The sequence below is a fragment of the Calypte anna genome, chromosome 14 (assembly GCF_003957555.1).
Source record: "Calypte anna isolate BGI_N300 chromosome 14, bCalAnn1_v1.p, whole genome shotgun sequence".
Taxonomy (NCBI): Eukaryota; Metazoa; Chordata; class Aves; order Apodiformes; family Trochilidae; genus Calypte; species Calypte anna.
Genome location: NC_044260.1, coordinates 505,900 through 533,678, shown reverse-complemented (window position 1 = coordinate 533,678; position 27,779 = coordinate 505,900). Strand labels below are relative to the sequence as shown.

The window sequence follows — 27,779 nt, the reverse complement described above, 5'->3', positions numbered from 1 at the left end:
GATAGAAGGAATCTTTCCCACATCTTTGCCGACTCTGGAAAACAACTGCTCCAAGAAAGCCTGGCCAAGTCACCCTGGAATCCCCCTGGGGTGCTGCCAGGAGCCCTCTCCTGCCCTACACTAACTTCCTAAATTCTCTCTGATCAAAAGGAAAACACCAGACCCAAGAGATTGGTCGGTTGTGGTTTTCGGTTTTGGTTTTTGTTTTTTTTTTTCACACTCTGTACCACCTCAGGCTAATTTCACAGCCAGTCCTGGCCAGTGGAGCAATCTGAACGATGGCATCTTATTGCCACTGGGGTGTCCTGCACCTCACCTGGGTTTCCTACAACTGTGCACTGTTTGTTGTGTGAAGAATCATTGGTGTTCAACACCAGGGTGGTTCCCCCCGCAGCCCCGTGCAGAGGAGCTTGGCTTTCCAAGGGAATTTGGCTCCATTTGCAGCTACTTTCCCTGGGAATGTACATTTTGGGAGCATCAAGTTTCCATTTCATCTAACATTTCTGAGGTCAGCAGAGACAGACTGGAGGTTTGATCAGACTGGGAAAGACAGAGAGTTGAGGAACGCTTTCGAACGGAAGTCAGGAACAAAACGAACGCCTGGGGTATGAGGCTCCATAGTGAAGGATACTGTGACGTTATCCAGCTAAATCCAAACCTTCCCTCCCTCTACACCTGGAGATTGCTTGCAACAATCAACCCTCCCGCTGAGCCCCAGCCTCAGCAATGCATTTAGAACACCCCAGTCTGGAGAGCAGGGAATTGCCATGCTGCAAAGAGGTCCTTGCTAACACCTTGGGGCTCGCTGCGGTGTGCTGGCTCTTTCAGGGGACAGCCCTTAGCTCAGCAAGCAAAGCCCAGACCCAAACACACCCTCCCAAACACTCAGCAGCAGAAAAGTGGAAAGCATTAAATGTATCAAGACCTTTAAGTTTTCAAAGTCTTTCTGGTATTTTTCCCTCAAGGTGGAAGCGTTCCCCTCCAGATGTTTGTTCTCCAGCTCATCCCTCATGACATTCATCTGGGCCTCCAGCTCCTGGATGCGCTCCCTCAGGCCGTGCATGGAGTCCAGGTCACCACCAGGACCCTGCCCAGTGCCATCTGCCTCATCGGCCACCCAGGTGTCCCCACCACCTGGCCCTGCCGCGGGGGACACCTCAGGGTGCTGCCTCTGGTACTCGTCCAGAGTCTCCTGCAGGTGCTGTAGGTTCTGGCTGTAGTGCTCCTGCAGAGCCTGCAGCTCCTCGCCGTGGATGACCTGCAGCTCCTTGATCTTGGCCTGGAACTTGTCCTCCAGCATTTGCATCTGCTCCAGGTGATACTGCTCCATGTTCTGCTTGTCACGGACGATGGCATCCAGCTGGTTGAGGCCCTCGGTCCTCTCGGCCTTCAGAGCATCCTCCGTCCTGTTTAGCTGCTCTATCACGTTGCGAATCTCCTCCTCGTACCGTCCTTGCAGCTCACTCAAGCTCTTGCTGTGTTTGTGCTCTTCTTCCTCCAAGAGCCTTCGCTGACTCTCAAGCTGGGAGACCTTGGCTTTGAGGTCGGCGTTCTCCCTCTCCAGCATGGCGATCACCTCCCCGTACTCACCCTGCTGCTTCCTCAGCAACTCTTCGTACTCATCCCGAAGCAGAGACACCGTCTTCACACGCTCCTGGCACAGCACATCCATGCTCTGCAGGGACTCCCTGTAGGACTTCAGCTCCCTCTCGTACTCCAGGCGGACTTTGCAAGCAGCGTAACAAACCTGAGCCTGAATAATTGCATCTTGGACTAACAAGGAGGAATAGCGTTCAAGATCTCCCATGCACGCGTGGTATGAAAGACTCTGAGATATCTTCAGGAGCTTCTGACAGTCCCTCATCGCCTCCTCAGGAGGCAGAGAGAGTAAGGCAACAGATATCTCCTTCAGAACATTCGATTTGTCCTTCAGTTGTTGGGCAAGGTCTTCCTGAATGGAAACAAGAGCTTCACTACTACTGTCCGGCAGGCTGCCAATCTCCTCTGTCTTGGCTAACTCCTGACCTGGCACCACCTGGAGATGGCTCCTGTCCCAGGAGATTTGGGTTCTTTCTGAAGCATCTTTCTGAATTTCAAGAGCTTCAGAAATCTGGTGCATAACTCTGTCAAAATCGGGAGTTCTGTACACTTTGATGATCTCCTCCAGCATGCATTTATGCTGCTGGAGAGCTGTTTTGGTATTATGGAGGTCTTCTTCAATTGTTTTCAATCTCTGATGGAAAGATTCTCTCATTTTCTGTGCAACAAAACCAAGTTCTGCCTTGATCAGCGTAGCGTCTGCCACAGTACTGAGAAAACACGGAGAAAAGCCCAAACCTGTGGTTTCTGTTTTACCCTCAGCTTCTCCTTCTCTGGTGCTCAAGTGCACTCTCAGCTCCTCCACCTGGCTCCAGAACTCCCCTTCCAGCAGCAGCTTCTTAGATAGGACACTGGCCAAGTCGACTGCTGTAGGAGAAACATTTGCTGGCTCCAACAAAGCCATCTCAGCCGTTCCCTGGATCTCTCTCAGAAGCTGAGATATCTCAGAGCTCGCATTTTTCAAAGACTCTGCTATTTGGTTGATGAGAGAGGCCTCAAATGCCACTCTCTCAGAAAGCCATCTCAGCTGGCCAGCATCAAACCCTTCTGCTTGCTGCTCCTTGGAGACGTGCTCCTCTTCTCCTAAAAAACCTCCTTCTGGAGTGGGGCTTTCTGAGATAAGACTTTCACTCTGCTGATACTCCGACGGGTCTGGCGCCCCTCTCAAGGCTTGGATTGCATTTGATAAGGTTGTTTCCATGCTGGAGAGAGTAACAAGGAACAAATCACCCTCTTTCTCCTCGTCTGATTTGGGCAAAGATCTCAGTTGCTCCCTGCACTTCTCTAAGCAAGTCAGCGCTTGATCATTTTTCATTTGGAAACCTCCCAACTCGCTAACGTGATTTTCTATGAGCTTGAACTTTTCCTGCCTCTCACTCTCCAGCTGTGAGATCAAAGCACTGACTTGGGACAAGCTGGTTTGAAGCTGTTCCCGCAGCTGAGACTCTGTGCTGGCCCACTGGTGGTGGAGGGCAATGAGTGTCTCCTGATTATGGCCGTGTTGGCTTTCCAGCTTCATCGTTACATCTTTGAGTTTTTCCTCTGTAATATAAAGCTTGGTTTCCAGAGAATGGATGATTGAGAGATAGGTCTCAGAGTCACTCGTCCCTGTTGAGGGGTAACCAGGAGCTGGCTCTGAGGACATGCTTTCTTCAGACAGCGATCTGTCCTGGCTCGTGTCTGAAGAGGTGCTGCTTGTCCAGTTTTTCTCTGATCCATCTGGGTGGATGTATTTTTGGCACTGGATGCTCGAGAAACGGATTCTTTGCCTCTTGGCCCCCATGATGCCTACATCAGGCTTTGCTAAGGCTTTCTGAACTAACTCTTGGTCCTGGAGCTCTACACCTTTGGATGGGGACCCAAACTCCTCTGCTTGTCTCTGGCTGGGCTCAAGAACCTCCTCTTCCTCCTCCTCCTCCTCCTTCAGTGCATAAGTCAGAGCTGGGAGGACATCCTGAGTTTGCAGAGGCTGCCCCAGTTGATTTTCGTCAGCCTCGAGATTGAGGCCAAGGTCTTCTGCCTCCTCAGCACAAGGACCTGTACCTGCACAAGATAATTTCTTTAAAGCCTCCTCCTTGGCCTTTAGCTTTACTTTAGCCTCCTCTAAACTGCTATCTAAAGCAACCATTTTAACCAAAGCCTCACTGAGATCTTGATCTTTCTTCTCCACAATTCTCAAGTGCATTTCCTTAACGTGTCTCAGCTCTTCTTCTTTTTCTTTCAGCACCTTCTGCACGCCCTGGAACTGATCTGACACCTCCTCGAACGACTGCTCCAGATTGTGGTAGTTGGCCTCCTCCATCTTCAACTTTGCCTGCAGCTTTGCGACTTCGTTATCCGACTCAGCAACCTGATTCATGAGCTCATGGAACCGACACTTGATCTGATCTCTCTCTCTTTCCAGCTCCTTGATGTGCTCTGCGAGTTTCTGGATGCTGGCCTCCTTCATCACCAGCTGCTCCTCCAGCTGGTGGACAAGCTCACTCCCTTCAAACTTCGCACTCAGCTTCTCCTTCTGCAGGATCTCCATTTGCTGCTCGTTATTTTGCAGCTGGTTCTCATACTCGTTGGCCTTATCCTCCACCTCCTTCAGACTCCGTAACAAAACCTGCTTTTCCCTCTCGCAGCTCTCCAGCAGAGCCTCGTAATTCTTCTGCAGCTTCTCCTCCATGAGGATCCGTGTTTGCTCGCTAGCATTCAGCTGCCTGCCCAGGTCTGCAATCCTGTCTTGGAGCCTCTGCACCTCCTTCTGATGGTCCCTCTGCAGTGCCTGCTGCATCTCCAGGTTCCTCAGCTCCTGGGTCTTCTCCAGGAGCAGAGCCTCCGCGTTCTTCAGCTTCTGCTCGCTGGCCTTCAGCTGGGAGCTGAGGGCGGCCTCGCCGTGCTGCCACTCCTCCAGCTGCTCTTTGGCTTTCACCTTTTCACTCCTCAGGTCGTTCTTGAGCTTGGCCAGGGTCTGCTCCTTGATGGAGAGCTCGGCAGCCGCGTTACTGAGCCTCGCCTGCAGGCTCTGAATCTCGGCCTCGTGGTGCCGGATCACGTCCTTGGCCTCGGCGTAGCTGCGCTTCAGAGACTGAATCTGCTGATTGATCAGCTCTTGACGCTGGCATTGGGCTTCCAGCTCGCTTTGGAGGTCTTGGTTGACTTTGTGGAGCCTCTGCCAGGCACCTGATGGCGAGGCGGCCACCTCGGTCTTAAAAAAATCGATTAAATACTAATTAGTAACACTCTTGGCTCTCCCTGCTGAGTGTCACACCTCTGGCCAGACAGGCCATGGAAAAGCTCCTCACAGCGATTTGGCTGCTACCCACATGCTCCAATTGGGATGATTTGTTCTCAGCACTTTTTTTTTTTTTTTTAGTACATTTTAACCAACTTTTTTTTTTTTTTTTTGATGTTTTTGGTTTTTGGTTTTTGAATGAGCAACAACTGCTTTCCAGTAACAGAAAACATGGACCACAACATCAAAACAGCTGTACAGTAACAGGCTAAAAGGAAAAAAAAAAACCAAACCAAACTCAAACAGAACCAAAAAGAAAACCAAAACAATGAAAAAGAAACACCAGCAGTAAAACAGAGACCGACAGACAAGAGCGGAACGGGAAAGGTGAGAAGGAGGAAGGAGTGGGGAGGGGTCGAAGAGAAAGCAACTGCTTGTTTTAGCAGGTTTGTTCATTTTGTCATGAAACAAAAAGTGCACAGTTCAGGTAACACAGTCCTACCGACCAAAAGCAACAACAGAAAGTGAGGTAACAGCAAATGACATCACATCCCACCCAAACGCAGGGAGACAGGACAGCCGGCGTGGCGATGTCATTTCTGTGACTGCCAAACAGGACTTAGTGGCTGCTGATCACATTAAAGAGGTGTGGTTATGCAAAAAGTTTAAAGACTAGGGAGGATCTAATTTCTCTACCTGCAAAATAAATAAATAAATAAAACAGACCCAAACAAAGGACAAAATAAAAAGCCCGACAAGTGAAGGGAGGGGGAAAGGTGTGATGAGGATGTAAAATAAAAGAAACCAACCTTTGTGAGTTTCAAACCAAAGCAATGTAGCATGCAAAGAGAAAACTCACAGAAAGAGTCATGCAAAAGGCGACAGAAATTATGTATCTTTAAAAAAAAATACACAGAGAGGAAGAGGTGAGAGAAGCACAGCGTTAAGCCTAGGAATTTGGCCTGCCTTGCTGTACTCTGGTTGCTGATAAGGAAAGCCCACAGATGTGACACTCAGTTATGTTAAGTTAAATTTCATGCTTTACACCAAAAAACATGCAAGAACATCTGCCCAGGACAGGTTAGTACGTGACCCCTCCCACCCACCGTGTCCGGAGCTGGGGGATGTCTCTGCTCCGTTTGCAAGGGGCAGGAGCCCCCCGTGTTTCTCCTGGTAGGGTTTAAAATTGGGGTGTCCCATCCCCAAGGAAGCTCAGAGCAAGAGAGGGGTTACACAAGGCCAGAGAGGCTTCAGTGCATGGCACATGCATGGGGGTGGCTATCTCAGCAGCTGCCTTACGAAACGTGCAGCATCTTTTATGTTGGGGCAGCATCTGGGGGGTCCCTTTGGGACCTTTCATGCTGCCAAGGAGAGGTTGGTGTCCCCCAGGAAGCTCAGGAGGGATGGGCTGGCAGCAGTCTGGCTCCTCCTTTGTCCCTCCCCATGGGCAATGTAGGAACCTCTCCGACATTAGGCGTGGTGGAGGTGGAGGGCACATGAAATTCAGAGGGTCAGCTCAAAAAAATGCTGTGATGTTTGCCTGAAGTCTGGGGCTGCAGAACATGGCCCCAGGTGATTCCACTCCCTCCACCCCAGCAGGCTTTGGTGGGGTTACTCCCGTCTGCAACAGGACTTTATGTTTCCCTGGGAGTTGAGGGATTAAGGGAAATCCCCAGAACAATCGACTGGAGCAAGGATCATCCTCCAACCCTTCCCAAAAACCCTCCCCAACTTCTAAAGTTTGTATCACTTCTCACTGCAGCCATGACTTGCTCAACCCTTCTGCAGGCTTCCCCTCTTCCTGTTATCAAGACACCAGGGCCAACTTCAACACAGCCAATCTGACAGTGGATTCAACATCCAGCTTTCAGCATTTAAGGAAGTCAGATGCCTTTGCCCCAGGGAAATGGGAGTTATTTTCTCTTCCAACACTGCCAAGTGGAAATGGAATTCCTCCAAGCAAGCACTGTCAGCTCGGGGACTCCAGAAATAAATGAATTAGTAACTCCTCCAAGGAGACCATCAACAAAGAAGGCAAGATGCCCTCCTACCTGGGCTGCCACCCCTGCCTGGGCAGCTTCTTTGGGGAGCTTCTCCCAGGAGAAGTAAGGATGCAAGGTTCAGCCTTGACATGGGGTTGCTGCTATGGGAGCAGAGCTTGTGGCCATTTCAATCCAGACCCCATCTGGCCAAAATGCTGCCTCTGTACAAAACAGGACTATTGGACCCATGACAGCAGCCAGAAGCTGTCCTGCAGGTGCCACAGCTCCTCCAGGAATAAAGGGGGGGTGAAAAGCTTCCATAGGAAGCTTTGTTTGGAGGAGGGGAGGAAAGGCTTTCCAAGAGACTCTCCCATCTCTTTTGCCAGAACCTCCAAAACACACTTTAAGGCTTTGCTGAGGAAAGGCATCTTGTAACAGAAGAATCCACCAAAGTGATCCAAGCCAATAGGTTGTGTCCCCATGCAACTCCTGCTTTGGCTGCAAGGAACAAGCCCTGGGAGATACATTTCTTTGTGTGTGCTGTGTTTGCCCATGTCACTGCCACTCAAACTGCCCAGCCAGGAGCAACTGCTGGGCTACTTGGTGCTTAGAAAGCCTTATGTGCAGCCCCACTGTCTGAGGGGAATATCTGGGGCACAGAAAGGGGGAAATAGCTGTTGCATAGGCAAACACAGTATAGGGTGGATCAGAGGTGGATCTTACTGAGGTCCCACCTGTCTACCATGGCTGTGTTTATGTTTCTCCTCAGGGACACCACTATGTAATGCTATTTTCTGCCTACTGCACCCCACACCAAAGGTTTTGTTAAGCAGATGATCCTGATAAGTCTATTTGAATTAGCAATATTTGCAAGAAGGTCAAATCTCTTGGAGCTCACTCCTTTCTGAGGCAACCAGGATGCTCCCAAAACCAGCCTGGACTGAAGCCCACCAGGGTCCCCCTTGGGCATGGAGGAAGATGGGTTTCTCTCTCCTCCCTGCTCTCCTACCTGCAACACGTAGCCCTCCCGGGCGCTCTGCTCCCGGCCCAGTGCCACTTTCAGCTGGTCCTGCAGGTGCCGGTTCTGCTCCAGGAGATCCAGGGCCTCCTTCTGCTTTTGCTCCAGCTGGGGGGAGATGAACAGAGACAGTGCCCAGGGAGTGAGCAGAGGGTCAGCCATAAGGAGGAAGTGGCTTAGAGGGGACGTAGAGCAGAATGAACAGGGCTTTTGATGCCACCGCTGCTTTGTTCTCCTCTGGGATCTGGATTTCATTTTGCCAGGAGAAATCCCTCCCCCCTGAAACAACTAAATTGGGCAATAGTTTAACTCATAAAGCTCACTGCAGCAAAGGATGAACAGCACCAGCTCGTGCCAGGCATGACCCAGGCAAATCCCAGCCTGGTTCAGCCTGGCGATACTCCTGGTTACTCCACGCCTGCACCCCTTTCATTCCTGCTAATACACCTTAATCCCAACCAACAACAACCCCTGTTATCCCAGGCATGGACCTCTTCCAAGTGAGCTGAGTCTCCACCTTTCTTTCCCTAAAATCTTAAGAGTGCTTAAAGAAGGCTCCACAGAAAAGGAACCTCTGTGGCGTGCACAGGAATTCCAACCAGTTTATAGCCTTGTAGATAAACTGCAGGCACCAACTTCTACAGCTGCAGGATAATCCTCACAGAAGGATCAGCTTCATTTCAGAGCCTGGTTGATACACATCAGTTGTACCCACCTCATCAGGGGGCAGGCTGGCTAACAAACAACAAAAGGGTGGGCTGTGCTAAATGGCAGGGGTAACAAAATGCCACCCTTGCAAAACCAGTTCTTTCTATAGCTGTGGGAATGTGAAAGCTGCAAGCAGAGCTGAAGGGGAAAGGACACAGACCTGTGGCTCTGCCAGCCTCCCAGGGGACCCTGCAGCATCCCGACTTGTTGCGATTGCAAAACATCTTTAAAGGCAGATTTTTAAGCCTTATTGAGGCTTCCTCCAGTTCCCGCAGTGGCCTGAAGGCTGTTCTGGCAGGCAGCCTGTGCCCCGCACCCCCTGCTTTACCTCCTTCTCCAGCAGTGTGGTCAAGTGCTGCTTGGCCAGCCCCTCCTCCCGCTCCTCGGCGTGGGCGAGGTGCAGGGGTGTGATGGGGATCTGCTTCTCCTCCCGCAGCGGGGTGGTCTCCACCTGGTGCCAGCGCTGCTCGATCTCCACGTGGACGTTCTGGGGTTTGATGTCCCCCGGGACGGGCAGGATCCGGTCCACTTCCATCCTTAGTGCCTCTTCCGTGCCTGCTCCGTCCACGGTATCGATCATCTCGAAACGCTTCCGCCGCTCCTCCCGCCGCCGGGCCCGCTCCCGCTCCAGCTCTCCCGAGTCGGCGTCGGTGGCACCGGTGTCCCTGGAGAAGGTGGCAGAGGTGTTCCTGGAGGAGTCCGCAGCGTTCGCACGCTCCTGCGCCAGGGCTTGCTGGATGGGGCGGAATTCAGCCCAGTCAAAGGTCTTGGAGCGTCCTTCTCGCCGGCGTTCCCGGGCACGGCTCCGCTTCTGCTCCGGGTCCAGCTCGGCTTGCTCTGCATCTGGCTTCTCACTTGGCTTTGGAGCGGTCTCGAAGGAAGAGCTTGTTTTGCTTTTCTCTTCCGGCAAGGAGCTGTGAGGACAGAGAGAGGGTGAAGGAAAGTGTCAGTGGGTGCTGGAGACACCTAGGCGCTCCCACGCATGCCTCCAAGAGCCGGGTGGAAAGGGGCTGCTGGAAGCCCAAGCCAATGCCATGTGGGTGCCCCCCCTTGTTCCTCCATCTCCTGTCACCTCTCAGGCACAGGAGTCACTGCTGCCCTTCCCTGGGGTCGTGCTGGTGCGCAAAGCCTTGGTGCAAGTGGCTCCAGCTTCTCCTGGGCACCCCCCAGCACCCCAAGAGCAACAGATCCCAACCTTGCATCTCCTTGACAGCCACCCTGGGGATGGTGACCATGACCCAGCAGTAGCCCATGGAGAAGGCAGTGATCTCAAACTGTCCTGTCAGGTTGGGAAGAGGCTTTGAAAGCTCCTCTGACACCAACTGTGGGGCTCCGTGCACACACACACGGGTAGACAGGGCCATCCATAATCACATGCTTGCAGAGAGGATGTCACCAGGGCCACCAAAGTCAGTCTGGCTTCAGAGCTGCAGGGTGAAGAAGCACCGAGCAGCTCCCAAAGGTCTTGGATAAGAACAGGGGGAAGGTTTTCCTCGAGCTTGGCAAAGTCAGGGTATAAATAGGTTGAAAACTTCTCCGTGCCACCACCTGCACTGAAGGCACTGATCTCCCCTGGGGAAACCAGCCTTGCAGGCAGCCACCCCAGCACGGGGCTGTGTGCCATGTGTGCAGTTGTCAATGCAGCAAGGAGAGCAAGTTAATTCAATACAGAAGTCACTGAAAAAGCTGATTTCTCAAGCAAGGAAGGATTTTTAGTGCTGAGTTAGAGCGTGGTGGGTTGAGAGGGGAGGCATAAACTTGTCAAGCAGGGAAAGTTAACAGGGGAAGGCAATACTGTTTCCAGCCTATGGATAATCCATAATGCAGTATTAGCTTAATAAACGTAGACATGCCAGCCTCGTTAACATGCAGATCAAACTAAAAAGGAAAATAGCAGTATGCTGTTTGCAGAGGAAGCCCATCTTGATGGAGTAGCAGGTGTTTGCTGAGCCCTCTTTGCTATCAGAAGCCCCTGAGATGCCTCTCAAGGCAAAGCCCTGCTCCTCAGGCTGACTCCTGGCCCTCCCTCCTTGCAGTACAACCACAGTTTCCCCCTGGGCTCCTGCCTCCAGCAAAGCCTCAACAAGATTTCCAAACGGGCACAGTAGGAAGAGACTGGGAAGCATCTCCCCAGATTCTCCTCCACCCTTGGAAACAAACCCCAGCTCCCACAGCCAACAACCTCACGTATGTGCATGTGCCCAAAACAAAGCATGGAGCAGAAGAGATGACTCTGCATGGGTCCAGGGCTAGTATCTTCCGATGCACTTTCATCCATGATAAAACTGCAGGCTTGGTAGAGCTGGGTCTCAAGAAATTCTGGCAGCTACAAGTTAAAACCAGCTCGGAGAGAATGCCCTTCTTCAGCTCTGTCCCTTGCAGCTCATAAAGTAAAAGCCAAAAGGCACCAGGATGAAAAGTCTGTGCTCCTCAGCCATTAGAAGATACTGCATGGCTCCAAAGCCAGGCACTGTCTGGGGTCAGTTAGTGACTACAGCTGCATTAAAGTAAGAAAAAGCAGGATGAGGTGGACCCTTAAAATGGAGAAGATGGCTAGGGAAAAAGGGGGTCCTCAGATATTGTTGAGGGACAGAAATTACACTGCTCTAAATACCACGTGGAAGGATCTGGGCATTTCTAGAGGTGACATCTCTCGTGAGCTCGTTTCTCCTCTGCTGCTTTCCACAAGGCATGGGATGCGTGTCAGGGAGCAGAGGGATGGCCGCTGGGAACAGAGCAAAGAGACTCAAAAGACTGACCTGAAGTTCCTCGTTTCATCTCCCACAAGTACCTCATGGCTATTAACTCTGCTGAAGCATTTCACATCTCCTCCATCTCAGGGGTGTGTGTGTGTCTCTGCCTTGCAATGATATTTATAGGTTAAAGCAAAAAGTGGGGTTGTTTTGATACTGGCAAGGTATGAGCCAAGCGTGCTGCCCCAGAGTGCAAGAAGAACAGGAAGGCTGCAGGGACCTGGGGGGACACTGGGGAACCCAACCTCACCAAGATGGACAAGGACTCAGTGCTGAAGCAGCCATCTTCTTCCTTGTAGGTATTTTCTATCTGCATGGTCATCGTTAGCAGAGTGTAATTAGTGCCTCTGCAGACTGCAGGGCACTGCCCCCTCCCTGGGTGCTGACACACACAGCAGTATAAAGAGCAATTAGGACTTGAGTAACTGAGAAAATGTGTGTTTGGCTTGGTGGAGACAGAGCAGAGAGGTAAGGAGACATGGCTGCAGAAATGTGTGGACTCAGATCAGCCCAAGGATGGTGTGAACACTGCTGCCCTCCCAGCACAGCTGAGCACCCAGACTGACATCTCTCCCACATCCCAGCCACACAGTGCAGATGTTTGCCACCTCTCCATCACAAGCCTTCAGTAGTTTGTCCTTCAGTTTTCCAGCAGCTCCACCCAACAAACCACGGATGCTAACAAGGTGCAGGCAGGACAGGCTGGGATACCCCACGTGCTGTGGCATGGCCCTTCAGCTCACAGCTACATCTCAGCAATGTGACCAATCCATGCCAGATTCTATACCACCCAAAACCAGCTTTACAGAAAAGGACAGAAGTGCACTTATAATTCCTTCTTCCCCAGCTCCAGATTGTGATTCCCACTCTATTTATGCAGTGTAGCAAGTTACTGCCCAACCAATACCTGTGCTTGGACCCCTCTCCCTGGGGTAACCCAAGTCAAACCCCTTTGTGTGGGCTCAGAGCAGATACAGTGCACATGACTATGGTGCTGCAGTAACCTGTGAGGCTATAAAAGTATCTGGCTCTTTAAAGGCAGAGAGGTCCCTTCAAATTTCCTTGGTCTTCATCTTCACATTTAGTCACATCGGAAGATACCAGTGTAGGGAAATCAAGTGTCAAGATCAGGTTGCTTCGTCCCTTCTCTCTGGCTTTTATTTAAAGGGAAAAAAAGAAAAAGAAAAAAAAAAAAAGAGGGGGAAAAAAAAGAAAGGAAAATAAATGGAAACTGCAGGACTTCCCATCCGAGGTGCAGAAAAGGAGGAGCATGCAGTGAATCACAAGATATACAAACCACAAAACGTTAATACAGGAGAGAACACAGTTTTCCAACCTGGGCTTCAGCACGGATAGTTTCAAAGAGAAGTTTTTCCTGGGATTGCATGGAAATCAAACACACACAGGAGTGAGGAGAAAGGTGGGTTCCCCAGAAACCTCATGAGATCCACCAGCGCTTGGGCAGGGCTGAGAAATGGTGGCTGAGTGCCAAGCATGATGGGGAAGGAGAGGCTGGAGCATCCCCAGGCCAACAGTACCAGGTGAGAAGAGCCATTCCACCAATGCAGGGACAAACCTGGCAAAAACCTGATCACTGCAGCTACAGTAAGGACAGGAGATTAAGTTAATGGTGAGGCTGTGTCCACAAAGCCTGTAAGAGGTGGCCTGTAGGAGTGTGGCTGGCATGGTTAGCTGTGAGGAGGTCGAACACCCTTTATCCCCAGCCACAAGCACTCACAAAAAGTACTCTGTGAAGAAGGGTGTCCCTTCCTCTGGCACTGAGGGCAGGAGGAGAGGCCAGCAGTACTAACAAGTAAGGGGAATGAGCTGCAGCAGCTATCTGAGATCAAAAGAAGAGGGAAGATGATTTGCTGGCTGGAGTTTTAAATATATCAGAGCCAAACAGCTTCTAAATTGAACCCTGGGCTCGTGCTGCCATGACCCGTGGAGGGGATGGGCAGCTCGTGCTGAACAGTAGCCAGAGGAAAGGGGGAACCCAGCACAACTGAATCCAAGTGGTTTCACAATACCTGGTAGGAATCCAGAGGAGCCTTGATATAGAAACAGTATTTCATACTCCTATGCACAAATTAAAGCCACATTTTCAACTCTCTTTGAAACCTGGACGTGTAAGAGTAACTCAGCATAACAGCTTCCTTACAAAGTGTAACCAGATTAAGCCCAGAGAGAATGACGTGAGAAAGAGCTTCCAGGAATGGACAGGCTCAGAAAGAAGAAAGAAAGGTGACAAGGGAAGAGTTACTCCTGCACAGGAAGCCAGACATCTGCAGGGGCTGCTAAACTCTCTCCTTTACCTTGTGACATCAGGAGCAGTAGTGGGGCGAACGTGCTTCATGATGGTCTGGATCCAGTTGCGGCGAATGCCCGATGTCATGGCAGAGAGGGTGAATTCCCCTTCCTTTGTCTAGGGAAAGAGGAGGATGGGCTCAGAGCAGCTGATTGCACCCACCAGCACTTTCCCACCCTGCCAACACCACCAACAAAACAAATGGCTCTCAAACCCAAAGCCAGAGCTCTCTGGAGTACTGCAGGGGATGCTGGAGGGTCTTTTAGGTGTTTGGGGAGATGTTTCTCTTGCCACAGATGAACATCCCCAGGTAGTGGCACAGCATGAGAAGCCCTGTTGGCCATCCCCCAGCTGGACTCCTCCTCCTCCCTACATTTTCCTTACGTGGATCTGGAAGCCGTAGTTGCGCTGCACTGGGTACTCAGTAACATCATAGCAGGTGGATAAATCGATTTCTCCATCCAGGTCAGCTGCCTGGGGAGGGAAGAGGGCAAATCAGCCAGAATGCTCTGCAACCCCAAAGCTTGGTGGGCTCAGAAGGAGCCACGCAGAAGGTGCTTGAGAAGCACAAAGCCCTGAGGAGCGATGCTCCAGGACCTCAGCATCTGGGAATGCATGGGAATCCATGGGAATGCAGCCTGCCCAGGGTCAGTCTGGGAGCACCTGGGGCTCCCTGGGTGCAGAGCAATGGGTCCAACGCTGATGGGGAGGACACAAGGCAGGACACTCACCTCCTCTGCCACTGAATCCCGGTAGTATCTCAGGCTCTGGTCAGTCAGCACAAACCAATGCTTTTTCCACTAGAAAACAACCAAGACAGGGCAGTGACAATCCTGTTCTTTCTCCACTAGCAGAGCCTGGGCTGCTTTTCACAGGTCGCCCGGCAGAGATGCCCCATGGGGAGGCAGCTCACAGCCTCTCCTGTCACAGTTTTGCTGAGAGGCTCTCCGAGGATGAAGGGATGACCTGAACAGGCAGGAACTCAAGGGACACGGTGATGGTTTGTAGCACCAGGACCCTGATTACTCCAGCACACTGGCAGAGTGCTGGAACCAGCCCTGCATGTGATGGTGAAACACAGCAGGAGCCATGGATGCAGTCAGAGCCTTTCCATTAGCTCCACTGGCAAGACAATGCTTCTAGTGGCTGCTCTTAAAGCCTTGAAGGGAAATCACTCTTTCAAGAAAGAGAAAAAGGCAGTAAAACATTCATGTTTTATCTGCAGTAGCTAGAAATTGAGTGGCAGCCTATTCCTGGCCCTTGTGCTATCCAAATACTCCTCCTGCATGCTCCCAGTGAGGCACAAGTGTACCCGAGGCAGTTTTCAATCAATACAACATTGCTCCAGCAGCCAAATCCTCCTCCAGCTGCCTACAGATGTGCCCTCAGCCCCAGCACACCAGTGGGTACCCGCAGCAGAGCCCAGGCCATGGCACTTACAGCCATGGGTGAGTTGCCCTCATATTCCCTCAACAGGCTGAGCAGGAGGGAAAGAAATCCATGGAAGGAGTGGTCTGCCACCAGCCAGGGCACCCACGCTGCCTGAGCATCAGCACCTGTCTCTAAGGCTCCAGCAGAGCAGCATGTCCTGCATCCCTCTGGGGATGGACAGGAGGAAAGTGTCAGTAGCTGCTTCCCTCAGTGCCAACCCAGAGGCATTTATTTATTTATTGGCCTTGCCAAGGTGCTCAAGAGACCTTATCTGAGCCTCATTACTGATGCCAAAGAGGTTGCTGGGTCGCAAGGGAGATGAGACTAATTGAGAACAGGAACACGAAACCAGCACTGCTATTCAAGCTGCCCCAGAGCTCCCCAGAAACCCACACCACAACACCCAGCTGCTGGGCTTTGAAACCTCCAAAGGACCAAGCACCAGCTATTCCTGCTTCAAGACAAACACTGTTTGCACAGGGCTCTCTCACAACCATTGCTGCCTGGGCTCCAGAGTTGTACAAACCCCCTGTTGCTGCTCTTGCCCAAGTGCCTACATCTGGTTTCTCCCATGGCCCAAGACTGATCTGCCCTTCAAGGACATCAGGGCTTTGTCAGTTTGCATAGCTGGGAGGTTGGAATGAGTGTTGTCTGCTACAAACTGTGACTGCTGGTGGCACCAAAGACCAGTATGAAGGACAGAGCTTCCTCCAGACTCACCTGCCCATCCTCATACTGCTTTGTCAACCAGCCCTTCTTGAAGTTCAGCAGATCAGGCTGCAAGAAAGGAGAGAGGCGATCAGAAGGGAGGGAAGAGGTATCTGTGCTCAGAAGGCAATGGCAGCAGCTTGATAAAACACAGGGCAGCAGTCACAGAGACCAGCAACACTTCAATTGGATTACACTGCAGGGTGGATAAACATTTCCTCCCAGGAGGAACAGACTTGCTGTGTGGTTTATTTGGGTTGTTTTCCTCCTAGCACTTCTCTTGCGATTTCTGTTACACCAGCATTAGAGAAGAAGGAAAAGCAAGGGATTAGCAAGACTTTTGTCCCTCTATTATACATTACAAAGGACAAACTATGTGCCATTGATACAAGGCTGCAGGGTTTAAAATAAGACTGAGTTCCCAAGGCTGGAAATGGAGGGAAACCCAGCACTGCCCCAAATGACACCTTCTCTTTTCTCCAACGTGGGGTGCACTACTGGGATGTTGAAGCTCTGAGACAGCGTGGGACAACTCCTGCCAGCCCTTCCTCCCAGCCCTGCCCGTGCACAGGAAAGGATGTGGTGGAAATGCTTTTGCTCCCTGGAGGCTGAGCTCCTCCAGCTGCTCCACGTGCTGCAGAGTGGAGGAGGAAAGGACAGCAGTGTGTGAAACACAGCTGTAGTATCTGAAACAGGCTATAGAGAGGGAAGAAATGGAAAACTGGGGTCTGAAAGCCCATTTCAATCAAATCTATGCTGTGAGGTGGCACACCTCACATTTGAGTGCTCCCACAGCAGTGGGAACCCATCCCTGCTCCACATAAACACACGCCACCTTGCCTTTCCTGAATCCCTAGGGAACTGGAGGAGGGAGCAGCCAGATGCCAGCCTGTCCAGCCCTGGCTGTGATGTGGCTGCAGGCAACAAACCCGCCAAGCTCCCTCCCCAGGACCTGCTGAGGAGGCAGAGATAAACCCTGAACAAATTATAGAGAAAATGGCATTTGCAATGGCTCCATCCATCTCTGCAGCAGGCTATGAGAGCTGGGCACCCTCATCTCAGCCCTAATTCACCCTCACAGAACAACAGCACCACCAGCCTGCTGCTTCTTTTTTACTGAAGCTGTAAATCTGCTGAAGCACATGAAGCTTGGGACCCGCTGCCACTGATCGGTGCAGACATCAGAAATCAAAAATAGATGAAGCAGTTGATGGAAGAGATACTCTTGCAGCATAAGCCACAGCTCTGCTGTAACTCACCAAGCCTAACAAGGGATGAACTCTCCCTCAATTTTATCCTCATGGGATCTGACACAGCAAACCCCACGGCAAAGGGGAGAGTCTTGCAATAAGAGTCTCAAGCCAGCAGGTCTGCAGGTTTTACTGTATTGCTACTTTTATAGCAGGAGTGGCACAATAAAGGCATTTTTAAAGCAAGGAAAAGGTTTTCGTCCCACTGACTGCATGATTTTCTTGCCTTCACCAGATAACGTGCACTTTTTGCACCTTTTTATTACCACCAAGGATTTAAAAGTCACTCTTGTGGCTGCACAGACCTACAGGAAAAGCTACTACAGAAAGGCTAAGCTACTGCATCCTCCTGAAAAGTCCTTCAACAGAAGCTGTCCATCCATGAAAAATGCAGCTCGTATTTACAATGTCTGTGTAATCTTTTTGAGAGATTAGCAAGTGTATTTATTTTGTTCCTACAGAAGGGTGGTGAGTGAAAGGAGAGCATTTTGTGTTTGTTTTGTACTGTTTGCCTCCAGGTCTGGTGAGCATTTGAAATATGCAAAGGGAGGAAAAGCCAGGGAGAGCTGGTTCAGCCCTTCCTCGCAGCCTTCATCCCACTCACACCCACTTGCAACTGCATAAACATCCAGAAGTGTCATTAAAAAACTAGGCCATGTGTTAACTTCCCTTACACACACCAAGTGTGAAGCCAAGTCACTGAACCCTGCTCCAAATCCAAGCGTATCCTATGTGCTGGCTACAGGGAAAGTTTTCACCAAAACCTGCCTGGGAAGAGCCTCTTCCATCCTGCCCCAAGGCAGAGGACACAGCCCTGCTTGCTCACCGTCATAGAGGACTCCGTGGACCTCCTGTCCAGTGACTTTGCCCGGCGGTGTGGGGACAGAGGAGATGCAGAGACATCCAGGATGGAGCCCACAGCTGCACCTTCAGAAGTGAAGTCCTGTGTAAACAGTGATAGCCCAGATCAGTGCAGGAACTAGGACAGCTGGTCCCACTCTCTTGGCTCGTGGCATAAAAATCCAAATATTGAAGGGGCATGTCAGGCTCAGAACAAGTGTCATTTCACTGCCAATACATTTTCTTTGTCCTCTCAAGCATTAACTTGTTCCCAATATATCTAAGTGTATCTGGGACTCTCAAGACCGCCTCTTTCTTTTGTTACTTCACCCCATCCTGATCTGTCCTGCCACGACAGATCTGAAGTTTCTCTCTTTCTTTTTTGGAGGGAGGAGAAAAGACAACCTGATTTTCTCCTCTGATCTGCAGCCAGGCCAAGGAAGCAGAGCAGCAGGCAGCAAACCTGCCTTGAGTGAGCACACACAGCGTTTTGGCTCCTCCACGAGCCTGCCTGTGACTCCAGATCCCCTGCAAACCCTCAGTCCCAGGCTGCAGGATCCCAGATGCCATCCTCCAAATGCCACCACCAGACCTTGGCTGAGCAGCTCACCCGTTTCCGAGGGAAAACCCTCTTCTCACTCCTGCCCTGCCGCGTCTCGCTGGAAAGGGACGCGCCGCCTGACGTGTTGGTTTCCATGTGCTCTGCGTTCTCAATATCTAATGCCTCAAATTTTTCAATTACCTGGGATCGCCTGGAAAAGAGAGAGAAAGGGGAAACCAGAGCCAGTTAAAACACAAGAACAAGCAACTGTGTCGAGCTGAATAAACCCACAAATCTAAGTCTGCAGAATCGCTCGACCCAGTGTTCACGCACACCTGGCTTTCAGTCCTGGTTTCTCTGGAACCTCCAGTGTGCCCAAGTCCAGGGCAAAACGCCCCAAATCTGACATGGACCATTTTTACCTGCAGTCAAAGTGGGGGAAACAACCTCATACTGCTCAACCCTACAAATAATAACTGTTTAAATATCTAGAAAACTCCTGAAAATCCAGCAATAACTTTATAGTTGGGAATTCTACAGCCTTTTGGGATTGAGTACCTTTGTCTTGAACTTAATCTTTATTTTCTAGCACTGCAGCTGCTGCTGATGGCCTCCCCAGACACATCAGACCAAGCTGAGTACAGAGGTAACAGATACCTGAGGGTCACCCAGAGTGTTCACTGCCATAGACACCCTGTAAAAACTCAGCCCCACATGGGAAACCTCCACAGTATTGCACCAAGTGAGAAGAACCCACGGGTGCCTCCAGACAACAGGTCTGGATTGAAGGCTGTGCAAAACCTTGGGGCTCTGCCCCTCCTTTCAAACAGGTCTGCAAATCCCCTATGGCCACCAGGGAGCACAGCCTGGGCTCTCAGACACCTCCTTGGTGGCCCACCACACCAGGGCAGAAGAAACATGGATGGAGCAGGAGCTAACCTCAGACCAAACCCAAATGGGATGTTCCTAAGAATTAATCCTTTGCAGGTGAATTAAAAGCACTATTTCAGCATAAAAAGCTGCTCACTGACCACAGGTGAGGGAGTACTGGAATTTTCAAAGGACCTGCTGGTGTCTAAATTTGAATTCCTGGGGGTTTGGGCAATTATCAACATCAGGTCCTTAATCACAACCTGGCAATGTGAAGCAATAACCCATCACCAACACACACATCAGCTGAGCTCCAAGCTGAGAGGTTTAAAGCTCAGTTTCCAAATTCCCACAGAAGCTCAGTCTGGGTGGGTTCCTGACAGAAAATTTGGATCTGCATGTGATGCATCAAAACTGGGAGCTGCTCACGCTGTGTGAGCCTCGAATCTGTATGAAAATCACAATGGCAACCACATGAGGGGAAACAGGTTATCCAAAGAAAAAAACCATAATTTTAACACTTCCCACAGAAAGGAACAGCAGGTTAAGAACTCAAAAAAACATGAGATGTTCAGTTTTCAACCAACATTTGCACCAAATTCCATAAATGAGACAAACAGTCTGGGCACATCACATCCCCTGGCGGGCTGAGGGCCCCCCACTGCTACTCAGAGCCAGGCTGCCAGGACCAGGCACTGAAGCCCATAACCAAAGAGGAAGGGACAAAATCAGTGGGGAAGACTTTGCTTTGGAAATTCAAATGTGTCTAATGTTTTTGTGGGACATCTGTTCATCCCGGGCTGCCTCCCAGTCTGCAGAGTGGGAGCAGGCAGATCCCAGGCTCATGCAGAGCTCCCAGTCCCTCTGGGATGTTCTGCTCATGAGATGTCCATTCACTTCAGCCAACTGATGGAGAATAAATCCACATCCTCTGTTCACCAGCAGACATGGAACTGTTTTGGACTTTCAATTTTTTAACCCTTTTTCCACTGGCCCAGCCTTCTCTGAGTCTCAGTTTAGGATGGAGTAAGAGGTCCATGAATTAACATTGTCTGTGACCCATTAGGTGAAGGCCTGAAGGAAAACAAATCAGGAGAAATTAAAAAAAAACCAAAACAAAAAACCAAAAAACCAAAAGCAAAACAACCAACCCAACCAAAGAAACATAAGACAAAATCAAAAGTTGATTTCTCATGAAAGGGGCTGCACCACCAGGTTGTTCTACGGCTTGAGATTGAGATGAGATGGTAGCGAAGCAGGCGAGGTAAAGGCGGACACGTCACACAGCAACACAGCAGGAGAAGGTGGAGAGCAACAAGACCTGGAAGAAAACAAGGCTGGAAAATGAATGAACAGAAGAGGAAATTATATATCTGCACCTACATACAAAACAAAATCAAAATCATTCCAGTCATTCGTCATTGGAAAAGGGAGGAGAAAAACAAATCACTGCAACCAAATCACAGCCCCAAGGGTTAATATCATCCAGATTACAGGAAAGAATCATTTTTTTTTCTCATTAGCTCAACATTTCAGAGAAATAACTGCTAAAGATCCTGGGGAGGGTGAGGAGGGGAAGGGCTCTCCTCTCCTTCCCCAACGTGCTGAGGAGAGAGCTGCTCCCTCCAAACAGCAGCTCTGTCTTGGCAAAATCAGGCTGCAGATGAAGAAGCATTTTAAAAGCTGCAGTGCCATTTAGTGCTTTCTCAGCTACCAAGCTCATCCCAAGGAGCTCCTTGGCCATGCAGGCTGTTAATCTTTTCCAGGCCACTAAATCCAAGCTGCAGATCTCAGCTGTTAGGTGGAGGGTGTGTGCGGTGGGAAGAAAAGCTCTCAAGACCAGCACGAGCTATGGTTAAAGTGATTTTCTTTGATTGGAAGAAAGGGCTCGGTTTTATTGGATTCATTAATTGTTTAGCAGGAAGACAAGACAGTATCAGGAAAAGGAAGAATTTCCCCCAAAAGGCCCACAAAAACAAAGAGGATAGTCTTACAAGAAAAAAAAACAAGCTATACTTGGGAGAGCAGGGAGCAGGCACTCCTCTCTAGGGGTAGAAGCAGCATTCAGAGCAGAGCCTTACATCTCAAGAAGCTCCAGAGAAGGAATTTGAAACAGAGAAGTCTTTTAAGTGATTTCAGGCAGCTCTGCTATTTATTTGGGACAGAAACACCCCTCAGCCCCTCGTACAGCTGATCCGGCAGACACCATAAGGGACTCTTGCCAGTGTGAGCAGAACATGGGGTCAACCAGGAGAGCTGTGGTTTTAGAGGCTGCATCCCTGGAATCGGGCAAGAAAAGGCAAAAGGTTTTCAATCAGAAATCCCAATGTTTCCCAGGGAGCTGCTGGAGGTAGGTATGCCTGCAGCTGGACAAAGGGGATCCAGGTCTCTGCACCCCAAGGACTCCCCACCAAGGTTGCCTCCTTCCCACAAGTGCTGACACCTTCCTGAGATGTCAGGATTTACCCCTGCAGCTGCAGAGCTCCACTGGGATATGTGGAGCAGCCTCCAAGGTTGTCCCTGCAGCCCACTCCTCTGTGATTCTGTGTGCAAAACAAGGTTCCAGATTTTTCCATGTTGTTCCCAAAGAGCCACTCCTGCTTTTTTGCCCGTGGGATGGGTCTGAGATAGGAGATCAGAGCCACAGCTCAAGCTCTCTGGACACAGACCTGGTGGAGCCTCCTTGTGTGGTGCTGGCAGCCCTGTCCTGCCACGTGCCAGCAGAGGGAACTCGCACTCCTCCACTCCTGTGCCAAAATCAGGGAGATTATCCCCTGCTTTCTGATTCATGTCTCTGAGCAGCTGTGAGCTCAGACACCGGCATGGGGTGTGGAGCCAGTGTCAGGTATGAATGGTCATTACGGAAAACTTCCTGCACAGTCCTGGGCATAAGTCATGTCATCTCTCTTAGTATAAGGAAACACCAAGAAGCCTGAAAAATAGCTTCATCTGGAGCTAAATCCACAGGTGTGTCACTCAAGAGGCAGCACTGGCTACCTAAAATAATTCTTTTTCCATCCCCAGCCCTGACATTCACACTTATTCATGGTGGGTATACAGAAAACAGGAGGAAGAGCTGAAAATACCAACAGAATCTGAGCAAGTTGGTCTGGCTGCACTGAGATGGAAGGGCTGATCTGAACCATGCCAGGCTGGAACCTACGGGGATGGCATGTAGGCAAGCAGTTTCAGGCAAGTGTTCCCAGACATGTTAGTGGGTTACTGAGAAAGATTATTAGAAACAGTGTTAAACCCAAGGGAAAAAGCTGACCCCACAGCATGGAAATGAGTTCTGGTATTTGCTCAACCTCCAACAGCACAGCCCAAGCTTGGAGGAGAAAACCAAGAGTGGAGTAGGACTAGGTAAACTAAAATATAAAAAGCAGCCAAGTTGAGCAGGGTGCTGGTGAATGTTACATTCTCTGGGGTGATGCTGGACTGCCTCTCTGTGCCTTGCCAAGTCCACCTTCCCACCCACACAGACCAATTCCCAGGTTACCAGAGGAGACCATGAACGTGCCTGTCCCTAAAGACTGCCACTGAGCTGCCCCTGCTCAGGGCACACTGATTTACTGATCAGGTGGGGACCCCTTGCCCTCTGCCATCTCCCAAACACTGCACTGGGGTCAGCCCTGCATGCAGCAAGAGCTCTGTGCCTGGTGCAGCACCCGCTCCCCTCCCTGCACCCATCCTGCTCTGATAAAGGCCCTGCTGACATGGGAGAATTTGTGCCAGTACTGATAAAGCAATAAAAACCTGCTAGCAGCCCCAGAAGCACAGCTGGGCTGGGAAAAACTGTTTTTCCCTGGAAAAAGGCACCTGTCAGCAGGCAAGGAGTGGGGCTGACATTAAAAAGGGTCAGTCTCTGGCAGCAGCATCCTCTCCCAGGCTCTGTTATCTGGCTGTAAATCTGTTTCTCCTCCCTATCCTGGCACATCCCAGCTCAGTGCAGCCCCAGGTGCTGCATGATAACCCTGGGGCTGGAGGAAACGATGGTCAAGCACTGGAGGAATGTGCTGTCCTCTCACGTGGAGAAGGTGCTGGCCAGGGCACCCCGTGCAAGAAAACCCAGACTGGGGACCCAATCTAAACCCATACACGAGACAACACACACCAGCTCAGCCTGCAAACCAGCAGCCACCAGCCTTATCCCCAGGCTGAGGGGACCTGCGTGGCATCCTTCTCCTCCCACCCAACTCCTGAGGCACAGAAAGCCAAACCCATCTTCTTCTCCTTCATCCCCAGAGCCTGGCACTCGCTGCGCATGCTGCCGAGGCAGGGCTGGGTTTGGCATCCTCCTGCCAAGTGGTGGCACAGCCACAAACCTGTGCCACCCTCCCCAGCCCAGCTCCCAGTGTGAGGAAGCCAGGCTGGAAAACAATCCTTTAGGGGCCGGGAAGGAAGAGAGAAGAAGCACCTGCTGAAACCGTGCGAGAGAGAACATGCCTGGAGGAAAACCAGGGCAAGAAAATCAGACTGGCAGGCGGCCCTCTTGCCCGGGGCTCGTCTCCTGGTTTGCTCTGCTGCCCTCCCAGCACAAATGTCTCTCTCCCAGGGCAAGTCGAGCCCATCCTTTGCCTCGCCCAGTGAGCACCCAGCACGCCGGGGCGGACACCCTTCCCGTCCTCCTCCACACTAAAGCTGTTTTTCAGCCTTGCCTCGGCACTGCACCCGCCTCTCCTCTCCCAGATTAATGCCCTGACATTTTGAAACCTCTCTCAGCTCATTAGGCAGTTGCATAACACACCCAGATGGATCTCACACCGTTGAGAGAGCAAACCTAATTAATGGTGCCAGCTGCCAGCGTGTGCCACCCGGGGTAGGGACGGCGGCCTTGCTCACAAACACGGCCACCAAACATCACCCACCCCAGCTGGCTGTCCCCAGAACAGCCAGGCAGGGTGACACCTGCCCGCTGGCACTACTAAGGACATCCCGTTGCCTGGTTGGAGTGCTCGGGCATCCCTCAAGCTGGGAGGGGTGTCACACAAAGGGGTTTCACCCAGCCTGCTCCATCCAGGGCTGCGGCAGGGACTCGCTGGTGCTTCAAGCATGCAAGGAGGAGATGAGCCACCCATCCCTTACCTTCTCTCATTGCCAAAGAGCCGGGCCACTTCTTCTCTCCCAGGGCTACGGGCCCGGGTTTTCCGTTCTAGCCGCTTCCTCTCCACCTGGAAGGCCTCACGATTACTGATCCTAATGGCCTTGGGGACGTCGGCCAGGGTGGTGTACTGCCGGCTGGCTTTAAAAGAAAGGGGACGCCCCGATTTTTCAGCTCCCCTTCCTACATCTCTGCTGCTGGAGTCCTTGTGCATGGAGCTACTGCTCTTCGAGTCCAAGGAGTTCAGAGAGAAGCTGTGAATCATTCGGTCGCCTGATCGGGTACCTGGGGAAGGAAAGGGCTGGGCATGCTCCTGCGAGGGCGATTTGGGATAACTGTACCTGTTGTTTGGGGTGCTGGGGCTGGGTGGGCTCGGGGGGGGTGGCAGCTGCTGTTCTTCCAGCTTCGAGTCTTGCTTGGTCTTCTCCAAGGAAAAGTACCCACTCTCCACTCGAGTCTTCCGCCCACAGTCTATCCGGTCTCCGTTCATGGAGCTCTCCTCTAAAGAACACACAGAAAAGTCACCATGTGCAAGTTCTTCTTTTAATGAAAAACACCCTGATTCCATCCAGGAAAGAAGAAGAAAACGGGAACAGAGATGGTCTGGGCCTCAGCCCCATGCTGTCATCTCTTGCACCCCAGGCTTTTCCACTCTGACCACCCATCATGTCCATGGAGATGGTGACACCATGTGCAGGGAGCTGGGGACTCCAGTCCAACCCCCTTGGGCTGGTCTTGCACCACTGAAAGACCCAAACCTTCAAACCAAGAAATGGATGGCTGCAGTCACCATTCTGCATTCAATTCCATCCCTGTTCTTCCCCACCAGGTGTGGGCCACAGCTTTGCAGGCACAAGATGATGGACACCTCACTCCTGGTAGTGAGGAGCAGGTGGAAAACATTCCCCATACAAGTGGGCAGTAAAGGAAATGGCTGTAGTGCCAGCCCAGCAGGAAAAGTCCCCAGCCCCTATTGCTTCAGGGAGAACAATGCCACAGTTCTGGTGCCTTCCAGGGACTCATCAGGGAGACCAAATGTAAACAAGGCCCTGATACAGGGGCTGCAGGAGGAAGCAATGATCAGGGCTTGGCAGCCTCAACAGCCACGCTGAGTGCAGGGTGGCCCCACACCCTCAGAGTGTCTGAAAAGGGGATGTGGAGGGGATAGAAAAGTCATTTTCCCCCTCGTTTTTCCCCCAGCACGAGGGCAAACCCTGCCTGTGAGGCCAGGCATTCACCTGGGCCAGGATTAGGCCCCATCCTGTATAGTTTTCCAGCATGTGATGCAAATTTTTTGCCCTACCTCCAGCCTGTAAGGTCTCACTTGGGTCCTTGGACAACACAACAGGGACAGAAGCTGCCTCCCCCTCCATACTGGGATACTCCACGAACCAAACCCATGGAAAACTTTCCCCTCTAGAATGTTTTTTTGCTGGCTCAGCTACCTGAACCAGGTTATTGGAGTGTCACATCAGTGCTGGCACCCCATCCCTCACCTTCTTTGCTGTCCAGGACAGGATCCTTCAGGGAGCTGGCAGACCCAGCCTGGCCTTGCACTGGGCTCTGCGTCGAGCTGATGCCACTGCCCCCATCCGCTTGGTCTTTGCCCCTCATTTCTTCCTGCCAAAGTGTGGACTTGGTGGCAGGGACCTTCTCTGCACTGGGGATGTTGCTGCTGGTCACAGCCATCTTAGCAGGACCAGGCTCCTAAAGAGAACAGGAGAGAGAGCAGGGTTAGAGGGGTTTAGGTCCAGCTCCACACCCTAGGTCCATGTGGTACCATTCCTGGAGGTGTGGGTTCTTGGGAGGTGGGACAGCTTGGGTGCTGCCCTGACAGGACAGGGCTGCTCAGCCATGTGCCATCACCACCTTCCCAAGGAGACAAGGTTGCAGGTGGAAACCCTTCCTCAGGGCAGAGTGCTGGGGTAATGGTTCAAGGCTTCCTTAGCCAAAGGGACAATGCTGCTCTTGCAGTCAGATAGGAAACATCCCTCACTGTCCCTCCCCAGGAAGGATCCTAAAACCAGTTGCATGTCCCCACACATCCAGCTAGGAAAAGATCCAGAGCACAGGCAAGCTGGAGAAGGAGACCTTTGGCAGTGGAGGAACTTACTAGGCTTTGGTTTTAGACAGGAGCTGCCCCTCCTGCTGCAGCACACAGGACACTGTGGCCAGCAGCAGTGAAAAGCTCATCTCTAGATCTCATTTCTTCCAGAGAAACAGGTCTGTTGGTCCTGACATTGCATCCTCTGCAACTGATGCACATAAACACAGCACCCCTTGTTCCCTCTGCATGTCCCCTGGTCCTTCTACATGTCCCAGGTCCATCTGTGCATCCTTGATCCCTCTGTGGGCTGGCTCCTGAGCAGCCACTGCCTTTCTGAAATACAAGCCAAGACCCAGCTTCTCCTGAGTCCCATTTGCCAGGATTGATTTTTCTCAGTGTTACAAACTAATGTCAAAAGAAAAAAAAAAAAAAAAAAAAAAAAGAAAAAGAAATCAAGCTAAAGGACAGGGGATGGAGGAGAAAAGGAATTCCCTGCCACCAGCAGCTACGTGGTTTGTTTGTCACAGCTGGTTTGCTGTGGGCCACTGATGAAAATAAACCCCATCCAGAGCTGCACTCCTCCTGGTGCTAGCAGGCTCTCTTTTAGAGAAAATACAACAACTGCCTTGACTTTTACCCAAGATCTGAAATGTTTCTCTAGCTAACAAGGGCTCTAGAGTCCATCGGATGATGATGCCATTTTGGTGGTCCCAGCCCAGGTTCAGCTCACGCCGCAGAAGAGGCAGCAGCTTTCAAAACTCATTTAGGGCTTGGTTTTGTTCACTAGCAGATGTTTTGCTGCTGCCATATTAAAACTTCAACATTAGGAGATTATTTTCCTTAAAGCCACCAATAAATCAATGACAATTAACCTCCCCTCCAAAGTCTCTGGATTGTGGAAAATTTCCCAGCTGCTTCTTCCCTTTCCACAGGGCTGGGAGAATCCAGGAGCACCCAAAGCAGCAGTTACAGGCTGGGGATAGGGGCTGCAAAGAGCATCCCCTCTGTCTCCCTCTCCCATGCCAGCAGAGCCACTGGTGGGTTTTTGGCCCTGCACCTGGAAATTGTCATTTTCAGGAGGGATCTCTACCGGGGGGGTCTCCCAGGAAGAAGGTCCTGGCTCTGAGCACAAGCAGCAAATGACCTCAATTTAAACAAAAACAAAATTAAAAAGTCCCCTTGGAAATTTCACTGTCAAGGAATGCAGTGCTGGAGGTAAACGATTCAGAGTTCACCAGCATCCTGCTCAAGGGGATGCTGCTTGAGCAGGGGGTGGGAGCAGCCAACTTCCAAAGGCCCTTCCAACCTCAAACCACTCTCACATTCACTGATCCAGAAGCCCAAAGTGAACTGCCAGCTCAGGATATATATTTTTATACAATTCCTTACAGACACCCCCATAT

The 27,779-nt window shown here is 51.2% G+C and overlaps 1 protein-coding gene across 8 annotated transcripts in view; it reads right to left on the bottom strand.

Annotated features, from left to right (window-relative positions):
• Positions 1-27,779, bottom strand: part of MPRIP (myosin phosphatase Rho interacting protein) — a 75,589-nt gene that overhangs the window by 11,130 nt on the left and 36,680 nt on the right. For 3 of the 8 annotated variants that reach the window (XM_030459965.1, XM_030459963.1, XM_030459962.1), the window contains exons 6-16: positions 25,826-26,036; positions 24,314-24,830; positions 18,428-18,569; positions 17,804-17,920; positions 15,740-15,796; positions 14,320-14,388; positions 13,973-14,062; positions 13,596-13,705; positions 8,856-9,441; positions 7,811-7,927; positions 926-4,792 (exon numbers count right to left, since the gene is read on the bottom strand). In XM_030459965.1, the coding sequence (XP_030315825.1) occupies positions 926-4,792; positions 7,811-7,927; positions 8,856-9,441; positions 13,596-13,705; positions 13,973-14,062; positions 14,320-14,388; positions 15,740-15,796; positions 17,804-17,920; positions 18,428-18,569; positions 24,314-24,830; positions 25,826-26,036 (5,883 nt within the window). The remainder of the gene's footprint in view (positions 1-925; positions 4,793-7,810; positions 7,928-8,855; positions 9,442-13,595; positions 13,706-13,972; positions 14,063-14,319; positions 14,389-15,739; positions 15,797-17,803; positions 17,921-18,427; positions 18,570-24,313; positions 24,831-25,825; positions 26,037-27,779) is intronic. The other 5 variants (XM_030459968.1, XM_030459967.1, XM_030459969.1 and 2 more) reach the window with 3 other exon arrangements.